At 49.1% G+C, this 11,217-nt stretch overlaps 1 protein-coding gene across 16 annotated transcripts in view; it reads left to right on the top strand.

The window, feature by feature from the left end:
- The first annotated feature begins 2,350 nt into the window (after positions 1-2,350).
- The window catches only part of SNTG2 (syntrophin gamma 2), a 198,653-nt gene continuing 189,786 nt past the window's right edge, over positions 2,351-11,217 (top strand). For all 16 annotated transcript variants that reach the window (XR_003682319.2, XR_003682321.2, XR_003682322.2 and 13 more), the window contains exon 1: positions 2,351-2,481. Coding sequence is in view for 12 of the 16 variants with exons in the window: in XM_028496836.2 (XP_028352637.1) it covers positions 2,410-2,481 (72 nt within the window). In the remaining 4 variants the exon portion in view is untranslated. The remainder of the gene's footprint in view (positions 2,482-11,217) is intronic.

The raw sequence follows: 11,217 nt of genomic DNA on the forward strand, positions 1-11,217 counted from the left end.
GAGAAATTATGGCATATGCAAACACACTTCTTTTGTAGCAAATATGGTTTTAAAAACACACACATGGAGCTTCCCTGGTGGCACAGTGGTTAAGAATCCACCTGCCAATGCAGGGGACACGGGTTGAAGCCCTGGTCCGGGAAGATCCCACATGCCACAGAGCAACTAAGCCCGTGCGCCACAACTACTGAGCCTGCGCTCTAGAGCCCATGAGCCACAACTACTGAGCCCAGGTCCTGCAACTACTGAAGCCTGCACACCTAGAACCCGTGCTCCACAACAAGAGAGGCCACCGCAGTGAGAAGCCTGCACACCACAATGAAGAGTAGTCTTGCTCGCCGCAGCTAGAGAAAGCCCGCACAGAGCAACGAAGACCTGATGCAGCCAAAGATAAATAAATAAATTTTTAAAAAACCTCAGTTAAAAAAAAAAAAATAAAAAAACCAAAAACACACACTAGTTTTCTGCTCATAGGAAGATGGAGAAAGCAGTATGGAGGTACCTCGAAAAATAAATAAAATTATTATTATACCCAGCAATCCCACTTCTGGGTGTATAACCAAAGGAAATCAGGATATCGAAAAGATATATGAACTCCCATGTTGATTGCAACATTATTCACAATAGCCAAGACATGGAAACAACCCAAGTGTCCAGCAACGGATGAATGGATAAAGAAGATGTGGGGTGTGTGTGCCTGTGTGTATATATATGTATTGTGATAGATATCAGATATATATGTATATATGTGATATATATGTTCCTATGTGTATATGTATGTAAATTATATGCACATATAATGAATATTATTCAGCCACCAGAAAGAGGAAATCTTGCCATTTTTCAACCACATGGATGGACTTTGAGGGCATTATGTTAAGTCAGAGGAAGACACATGCTGTATGATCTCACTTAAATATGGAATCTAAGAAAGCCCAACGCAGAGAAACAGAGTAGATGGGTGGGTACCAGGGGCTGGGGAGTTAGGGGCTGCAAAGATGTTGATCAGAGGGTACAAACTGTTCAGATATAAGATGAATACATTCTGGGGGTCTAATGTACGGCATGGTGATTATAGTTATCAAGACTGTATTATACACTTGAAAGTTGCTATGAATATTCCCACTTCTGAAAAGAAATGGTAATTATGTGACCTGGTGAAGGTCAGCTAACCGAGGGTGGTAATCACACGGCGGTATAAGTGTATCAAGTTAACACTTTGTACACCTTAAATTTACACACTGTTATCCATCCATCATTTCCCGATAAAGCTCGAAAAAACCAGGTTGCCGTCAGAAAGAGCAGCGTCTCTCGGGTTGTTCCACTGCCACTTGTCCGCCATGCGTCAGGCGTTCCACTCGCAGAGACAGGTCACGCCGGTCCTGCCACCTCTGCTTTCGCGCTTTCCCGCCTCAGAAGGACAGCGAACGGGCTTCCGCAGATGAAAGGCCGCGCGCGTCTGCGCCCCTGAGAGTTTGCGGACCGGGAGACGCGGGATTTGGAAAGGGAGGAAAACCCACGCCCTTTGTAAAGGTTGGTAGCTTGGGGGGGGGTGTATTTTCCTGAGATTTATGCCAAACTTTCATTTACGCTTGAACGAGGATGACTTGAGTCTACTCAGCCCGATACTGTCCTGAGAGAGCAAGGGAATCGCCGACTGGCTGCTGCCCCACTGCCGGGAGGTGCGCCCAGCCCCGAGCCCCAGGGCGTCCCCGGGTCCGCAGGGAGGACACGGGCGCCGCCGAGCCGCCAGCCCGGGGCGCGGGTGGGGCGCGCGGGCGCGAGAGGCGTCCTTTTCTTTTCTGGACAGTCCCCAGGGTCCAGCACCAGCTCCACGTGACGGGGAGACCCCGGCGGAGGGGCCCCCAGGGACCCGGCAGGCAGCTGCCCTGCGACCATCCGAGGGCGGGGAAGGCCCGGAGGCACCCGACTGGGACGGGGGACGCCCCAGGTCAGATCCACCGGGGAGCAGGGGCGGGGAGGGGCCGCTGAGCGGGAGGAGCGCTCGACCCCGGCCCGGCAGAGCGGCAGCCCCCAGAGGCTGTCACCTCTCCAGCACTCCCCCGGAGCGCCGCAGCCCGGGACGCGTCCCCGCCCCTCGGCAGCCGCGCGCACCTCCTCTCCCGGCCGGTCGCGTGGGCGGCGCTCACGGGCGGTGGGCGGCGCTCACGGGCGGTGGGCGGCGCTCACGGGCGGTGGGCGGCGCTCACGGGCGGTGGGCGGCGCTCACGGGCGGTGGGCGGCGCTCGGCTCCTCCCGCCGCTGCCCGCGGAGCCCGAGCCGAGCCCGAGCGGCGCCGGAGCGCAGAGGGGCGCGGACGTGGCGCCCGCGGGGCCCTAGGAGGCTCGCGCGGGGCCTCGGGGCTGAGCTCGCGCGGCCCGGAGCGCTGGTCCCGCCGAGTGGGCGGCGATGAGCGCCGAGGGACCCTTCCCGCCGGCTGCCCCCCGCGGGCACCCCGGCCGCCTGCTAGTGCCCGCGAGGGTGAGTGCCGGCCCTCCCGGCCGTCTTTTCTGCGCGCGCCCCTCCTCTCCCTGCGCCCCCTTCCCCTCTGCACCCCTTTCTTCCTCCAGGCCCTCCCCTTCCCAGCGCCCCTGTCTCTCCTCCGCGCCCGCTCCTCATCCTCCGCCCCCTCCTCACCCGGCGCCCCCTTCCCTCTTGCGTCCCCATCCCCATCTCCCGGGGCGCCTCGTGCGGGCGGGCGCGCGCAGACCCCCGACCCTCTGTCCTCCCGGCCCAGCATCCCAGACGGAAACTTGTAGGGTCTGCCTTTCCCCGTCGTGAAGGTGCAGCGGCTCCGTGGCCCGTGGGAACCAGGTTCTCCAGGGTTGGGGGTTCGGGGTTCGCCCCTCCTGTCTCCCTGCGAGCGACTCCTGGCCTCGGGGGCCGCGGCGGGCGTCCTCCTGAGCTCAGCTCCGTCTTGGGGGGGCCTCTGCCCGGTGCTGGGGTTCCCCCGGCCGAGCGCCCCTCTACTTAGGGGACAGCTCAGCTCTGGACGCCCACTTCGTGATACCGATTCGTGCGTGCGTGTCTGTGTGACATCGCTTCTTATCCCTGCCCCAGACGACTCCCCTCCACCCTCTTACTTTTAAATAACTTAACTGTTGGGGGAAAACAGAAATGTGGCTCAGTCAAAACCGAAAAGTTCTTGGAAGCCTTCGCGTCGCCACCCCCAGCATAACCGAGTGTTCTGGAAACAGTTTAGGAACCGCAGCCGAGGCTCCCCGACTGATTGACTAATCCGGCTGGAACCGCCTCCCTTCGGGTTTGTCCTCACAGACTCCCTAAGCCCGGGAGCGACAATAAAAACCGGCGTGTGTCTAGCAGTTCTTTTCAGGATAACGGAGAAATGTTTCGGAGACTACGGGTTGAAGGCTTTTATAAATTCTTGTGTGTCAGGATGCTTCTAAACCAGGGCAGTAGTACTAATGACTATGATTTTCTTAAAAAAAAAAAAAAAAAAAGCTTATGTAGAGACAGTTGCTTCTTCCATCAAGTTATACAATTTTGGGGTGTTTCCTCAAAATCTTGAAATTAAATTTCGTGTAAAGTTCCGTGCTGATTGTGTAAAGTACTTTGTCACAGAGTAGTTTTCCAGCTACTGCAGATGGAAATTAAACCGGGAAGATGTGCTTGGGGTAATCGGAAGTAAACTGCTTAAGAGAGAGAGGCAGGGAGTTCTGTCACTGCCTGGAGTCTTGCCATGCCCTCGCTGGTTAGGAGCTGCCCATCTGCTTGAGGTGTTCTTGCAGCCGTCCTGTTTATAACCACTGTAATTATAGTGGAAGAACCAAGTGGATTGATCATACTGCATAATTGACCCAGTGGACGAGTTATTGGCAATAACTTAAATTTTTAAAAAATATGTCAACTGCAGGTTCTCAAATAAGTACTCTCCAGGGTGCTAAATGTTGACTACATTAAGACACTAAATTGGGGGCTCAGAAAGGGGCTCTATACCCCATTTTCTGAGGCTGTAATTAGTGCTTATTTGTAACAAGAACCTTGATTATAAGATGCATCCTATGTGCCTCATACTGGGTTTGAAACGACTTTCTTGTATGTCATCATTTTTCTAATTAGAAGCACTAAGTTCTTCTTAACTGAAATGATTAAATAACTATGTAAACTCAATGATGTTATGGATAGTTACTGATAAGAAAAGCAGCAAATCTGCATGGTTGTCTAGACTCCAAGGATTCAAGTGAAAAATTTATGGCCATCGGAGGTCCACAGTGCAAAGATGTTTAGGGCCATTTTCCAGCCAAGGTTCCAGCCAGGAAGTTCTGTCAGCACCAAAGGACAAGTGTTGGAATAGTAACATGGATCCCGTAATAGCAGGAATGGTCCCTCCGGTGTCCTAAGTAATCAGGTGTGCTCAGATGCTGCGTGCTCCAGCCTACAGCAGGGCTCAGATTCTTGCTCATTTATAACAAATCTGTTAACTGTATGTCTACACATGTGTCTTTTAAAACAGGAACGTTCATAGCTCACAATCATGGCTGGAACCTTGGCTGGAAAATGGCCCTAAACATCTTTGCACTGTGGACCTCCGATGGCCATAAAATTTTCACTTGAATCCTTGGAATCTAGACAACCATGCAGATTTGTTGCTTTTCTTATCAGTAACTATCCATAACATCATTGAGTTTACATAGTTATTTAATCATTTCTGTTAAGAAGGAGAACTTAGTGCTTCTAATTAGAAAAATGATGACATACAAGAAAGTCGTTTCAAAACCATTATATTTCTAGTTGTAAACATTTTTTTTTGAAGTCAGAAAAACAACATGTTCTTTATGACTGCTGGTTTGAATCATGAGAATTTGGCCACATTTGAAAGTCTCTTGCTCAGGATTGGAACTTCTTTTTCTCTTTCTCTTTAGGTAGCCGTTCCCTGCTACTTGTATTCCCTAAGTTGAGCCAGTTCATATACCTGTGTCCCTGAGTCTCCTGTGTCCCTGTGGTTAAACCCCTGGGTGGAGAACCGCCAGTGCAGTGTGTAAAGGTGTCCTGCTTTCCTGTTCAACCACTGCTGTTGGTTTGTGCTGAACGCAATTTTCTGTTTTTAATTAACATCACTGCTTCAGACCAGGGGCTGGAAGCCTGGGAGAGCCAGTCATATGTGAGTTCTCACGGTGAGCTTGGCTTGACTGGAAGGTGAGAGTGTGTCAGGTCATTTAAAGTGTGCATCTAGTAATGCCACCACTTCGTCATCTAGTTAGAGATGTGAGTTATCGCGGGAGCTAAAGGAAACAGGTAACCTCTGGGGAAGGATGTCCGTTTGTTCTATGCTTTTGTCACGTGTTTCTCATCCTTGCTGACTCATCTTTGATTTCAAGTGTAGAATTTCTGATGATCTCTATGATGTCATAAGCAAGATTCACATATTTTAAGATAGGGAATTACCTGATTTTACCAGGAGATAGGTTTCCTATCTTGGATCGGTTTCCAAGATCCAAGTTTAATTTAGTTCCATGTCCCTAGATGTCCCAGGAGACACACTTAAGAAGGGCGACAAGAGGGCAGCACTGATGTGAGTCCCACCAAGGGAGTGGGTTGCAGACGGAGACGTTGGGCTGCTTTATCATTGGGTGGAGGGAGGGGAGTGCGTGTCAGTGAGTGTACAGCCCGGTTCCCTCTCTGTCAGACGGTACCCCGGCTGCAGAATTATGAGAGCAGCTCGCCTGCCACCACAGGAAGCAGGTGGCGTCAGGCACATGAGGTCTGTCTCTGTACCCCAGGCCCCCGCGCTGTCCTTCTCGGAGCGGACACTCGCTCTGAGGCACGTGGACACGGGTGATGGGTGGCCGCTCCAGGCGAGAGGGGGACAGGGAACCGTGTGTCCCCTGCCTCCCCCTCACCCGAAGAACCTGTGGTCTGGGTTCTGAGTCACTTCAGACCTGATTCCGACATCCTCAGAAACTCGGTAATTAGAATCTACCTGTATTTTCTGCAATGTACCAAGGCAGGTTAAAGAAATGCTTTTGGGGGAAAAGTGCATGCGAATTTCGTGGAAAAAAGTATTTATGTTTAGACTGGCCTGTGCTTTTCCTTAGTATCAGCTGGTTACTGCATGTTGTCATTCAGATTGTACCTTTGGCGAGCTTTGGGCTTGTTTTCAGCGAACACTGGATGTCAGTTTCCCCCAGGCCGCTGAGGTCCCCCTCATTCTGTGCTGAGCAACAGAGGCTCCGCGCCCTGGACGCCCACCCTCCGGGCCGCCCCGCAGCCCTCACCTCCTTCCTCTTTTGCGTTTCATCTCCAAGGCTGTTAAAAAAGTGTGGCGAATATTATGCTGTTGTGATTTCTCAATTAAAATTATTGGTGAGACAGTTTCTGTTTTCTACGGAGGCTGTAGTTTTACATCCATTAATATTGTTAACTAGCTATGTTTTAATTAAGCAAAGAGGTAGGACTTTTAAAAAGTGAATGTGCCTCTTAGCTTGCTTAGTGGACCGCTCAGCAGGCCCTGTTGGAAACAGTTAGAAAAGGCCAGTACGTGTGGGCACCGAGCTGACCTGCCGTGGAGCCCTGGCACCGGCGATGACCTGCTTCTCCTGTGAGAGTTTCCAGAGTGGCTGTGTCTCTGCGCTTTGCACTCAGCACTGTCTGCAGGTTATTTACAGTCACACTTATTATTCTGAGTGAATAAATCTGACTCTAAACTGTTGACATTTGACATCAATTCTAGTTTTGATAGGCACCAAAATTCATTTGAAATTTGGATGAATATCATTGTATTATGGCGCTGAATTGTACTATTATAAATACGATCATATAAATGGTAAGGTTCAGTATTGTAAATCTCATGGTGTTATTAGCATTCATACTGTTTTATTTCTCATGCTGATTTTAGTTGAAGGCTGACTCCCCTCCCCTTTGCAGTGAGTGGTAATTGCATTTAAGTGTTGACTAAAAGAGAAGTAACTGTAATTATTTGTATTTTAATCGAAGTAGTTTGAATGACAAATCATTGTAAGAATCCAATTCCATTTCTAGAATGACTGTGAATGCTCTCAGCAGGTGTATATTGTCTATTTTATGAATTAATATCAGTAAGAATATAACCACATGAATGCACCCAGATTCTACATTAGGACATTTTTGTTCATTGAGCTAGTGTTTAGGAGAATAATCTGTATTTATAAAGTGTGACATAACTGCCAGTTATTCCTATCAGGAATTACAACACTTTCTATTGACAATAAATGTTACATTTGACAATGTTCGCACACATTTTGCATGACACAACTTTCAGAAACTAAGTGCGGTGGCCGTCGGGTCTTTAAAGGGAGACCTGCTTCCCTTGCTAAGTCAGAATCCAAGAGGTGGAAGGGGAGCTGAACCCACCTCCCTGACTCTTTCCCTCCGAGTGCGTTGCCCCTGGAGCTGTCCCTTCGTGGTCCCTGCCCCCAGCTGACCATCTTCACCTCTGTCCCTGCCACACGCAGGCCGCCATGTCCCCAGGCCCCAGACCTGCTGCCCCCTCTGGCTTCACCTCTAAGTGGTTTGAGCTGCTGACGGCTCACCTGGCACACCTCCCTCCCCGACCCTCTGCTTTTCCTCCTTCCGTCTCTGGCTCTTTGGGGACCTAGTCCTCTGCTCTGCCTTTCACAGTGGGGTGTACAGACCTTCTGCTGTAGGTTCTTTTCTCGCTTTATGTTTCCAGGTGGCCTCACCCGCCTCTGGTTAACCCACTGATGCCCAACACGGTGCCTCGGTGAGCCCTGCTTGGCTGCTCAGTTAACACTTCCAAGGTCCTCCGCCTAATCTTAATCCCGAAACCCCGTTCTCTCTCTGTGTTTATGTGTCAGACAACGGTGGCACCACCCACGCAGCTCCGGTCTTTGTCTGATGTGCTCGTGTCCCTGAGGCTGCCTCAGGGCCTTTGCTCATGCTCTCGTCTCTCCCTGGACATCGACCCCATCCCTGGCCTCTGTCCCAGCCTCCATCAGCCCTGCTTATTCCCACACAGTCGCGCCCCTTCTCTCCTGCTTTCAGACCCACCTTTGTCTGGGTATCTGGTGCCCGTATGTCTTATGGGCCTCATCCCACCCTCAGGTGTAGATATGGACCAGTCTAAGTCCCTGCTTGCCTTTGGAAAGGGCATGATTGCAGCTTTGCCAGTGAGGCTGCTTGTGAGTGAGGGGGGAAGTTCCCCTTTCAGAAAGAGACGCAAGACTGCGTGAATAAATTACATGCCTGGTACGTAACAGCTGATACGCACTGTTGAATCATAAATATTTATCTGAATTAATGGTATGTCATGCTGTAAGAGGGAGAAAGTTCAGTTTCTGGCTCTTGTACTGAGAATTTATATTTATGATTAGCTATTTTGTAAATTTATTTATTTATTTATTTATTTTAGGCTGCGTTGGGTCTTTGTTGCTGTGCGCGGGCTTTTCTCTAGTTGCAGCGAACGGGGGCTGCTCTTCGTTGCGGTCCGCGGGCTTCTCATTGCAGTGGCTTCTTTTGTTGCAGAGCCCAGGCTCTAGGCACGCGGGCTTCAGTAATTGTGGCACGGGGGCTCAGTAGTTGTGGCTCGCGGGCACTAGAGCGCAGGCTCAGTAGTTGTGGTGCACGGGCTTAGTTGCTCCGCGGCATGTGGGATCTTCCCAGACCAGGGCTCGAACCTGTGTCCCCTGCATTGGCAGGTAGATTCTTAACCACTGCGCCACCAGGGAATTAGCTGTTTCGGGTTTGAATAAAATTGTGCCTTTATATTTTTATAATAGCTGCATTTTGATATCAATTTTACAAATCAGCATAACTGTTAATGTTAAAATATGCCGTATTCTCTTCTCATCTCTATCCTGCTGAATAGTATCCTTAATGATTTCTCTTCAGATAATTATACTTTACCAAATGGCTCCATTAGTTGACTGTTCACATTATAATTATCTTCAGTTTTTGTTATGTGCTGAGGAGTATGAAATTACTCCTCATCTGTAAACCTGGGGACTTTCGGACCCCATGAGGCGGCAGCAGTGCTTTGGGGAAGGTGTGTGGCCTCGGCGCAGGCAGTGCTAGTCCTGTCGTCTTGATGATAGATCCAGGCGGTCGTGGCTTGTGTGACAAGGTAGACAAATAGCAGCTTCTGCATTTGTGGCATTAGAAACGCCAGAGGTTTCACTGCCTTCCTGCCGGGGAGGGCAGCCAGGAGAAGTGAAGCCAGGCTGGCCTTTTTCACAGCCTTGAGGCTTTTCCTGAAGGGGTCAGGACTTTATGAAGGTAAAATTAAATGTCATTTGGAAAAGTGCTTTGCGGTTACAGATGTGTACATACCTGCACCCGCGTGCACACCATTTATGCATGTACATGATTAACAGAGCAAAGTCTGAGCACCTGTTAGGAGCTGTGTTGGGAGCTGAGAGGACAAAGCAGGGCAGAGGGGTCCAGGTACAAGGTGCGTGCCAGCGAGCACCCCCCAGATCCGCCCCCCATGACCACTAGAGGAGGTAGATTCTGGAGGCGCAGGCTTTGGGGTGGGGCAGGGGGGCACGAGTGGCGGCTGACAGGTGCTTCCTCCCTGCCGCGAATGGTGACTGCTGCTTGTTGCTGGGGGTACGACTGTGGCTGTGTGCACAGGAAAAGAGTGACACACGGAAAACATGATCGCAGATGTTTATGGCTGTTGTGAGGGAGAGAGACATGACCTTCAGAGAATATCGTGTGTGTTAATCATAAGGGCTCAGCTTGGCATCTCGGGAGGCTGCCCTGGACCATCAGTTGCCCGGTTGTACCCTGGCTCTGTGACCCCAGAGTCTGGGGTCTGGATGCTCTCAGGTGACTCCGTGTGACGGTGGGCAGGTACCAACTTCTCTGTGACTCACCCGTAAGGTCGGGAGAAAAATAGGGAGGATACTCATCTCTAGAATAGTGACTATCAATTAATTCTTTTTTTGGGGTGGGGGATTCATAACAAAAGATCCAGGTGGGATATAATTGATTACAAACAGGAGCCAGTGTGTGCGTGCATGTGTGTGTGTGTGTATGTTATAGCGCATTTGGAGAAATCATTTGCTCTTATTAGTTATCTATTTTATACATATTAGTGTATATAAGTCAATCCCAATCTCCCAGTTCATCCCACCACCACCACCCCGCCCCCGCTCTCCCTCCTTGGTGTTCATATGTTTGTTCTCTACGTTTGTGTCTCTATCTCTGCCTTGCAAACCGGTTCATCTGTACCATGTCTCTAGATTCCACAAATATGCGTTAATATACGATATTTGTTTTTCTCTTTCTGACTTATTTCACTCCGTATGACAGTCTCTAGGTCCATCCACATCTCGACAAATAACTCAATTTCATTTCTTTTTATGGCTGAGTAATATTCCATTGCATATATGTACCACATCTTCTTTATCCATTTGTCTGTCGATGGACACTTAGGTTGCTTCCATGACCTGGCTATTATAAATAGTGCTGCAATGAACATTGGGGTGCATGTGTCTTTTTGAATTATGGTTTTCTCTGGGTATATGCCCAGTAGTGGGATTGCTGGGTCATATGGTAGTTCTATTGTTAGTTTTTTAAGGAACCTCCATACTGTTCTCCACAGTGGCTGTATCAATTTACATTCCCACCAACACTGCAAGAGGGTTCCCTTTTCTCCACACCATCTCCAGCATTTACTATTTGTAGATTTTTTGATGATGGTCGTATAGTCATTTTCACAATATTGATTCTTCCAATCCAAGAACATGGTATATCTGTCCATCTGTTTGTGTCATACTTGATTTCTTTCATCAGTGTCTTAAAGTTTTCTGAGTAGAGGTCTTTTATCTCCTTAAGTAGGTTTATTCTTAGGTATTTTATTCTTTTTGTTGCAATGGTGAATGGGATCATTTCCTTAATTTCTCTTTCTGATCTTTCATTGTTACTGCATAGGAATGCAAGAGATTTCTGTGCATTAATTTTGTCTCCTGCAACTTTACCAAATTCATTGATTAGCTCTAGTAGTTTTCTGGTGGCATCTTTAGGATTCTCTATGTATAGTATCATGTCATCTGCAAACAGTGAGTTCTACTTCTTCTTTTCCAGTTTGTATTCCTTTTATTTCTTTTTCTTCTTCCAAAGAAGAAGCACTACATGACAGCACTATTTACGTAGTTTCTTCCAAAATTATGTTGAATAGGAGTGGCAAGAGTGGACATCCTCGTCTTGTTCCCGATCTTAGAGGAAATGGTTTCAGTTTTTCACCATTGAGAATGA

The sequence above is a fragment of the Physeter macrocephalus genome, chromosome 12, assembly GCF_002837175.3.
Source record: "Physeter macrocephalus isolate SW-GA chromosome 12, ASM283717v5, whole genome shotgun sequence".
NCBI lineage: Eukaryota > Metazoa > Chordata > Mammalia > Artiodactyla > Physeteridae > Physeter > Physeter macrocephalus.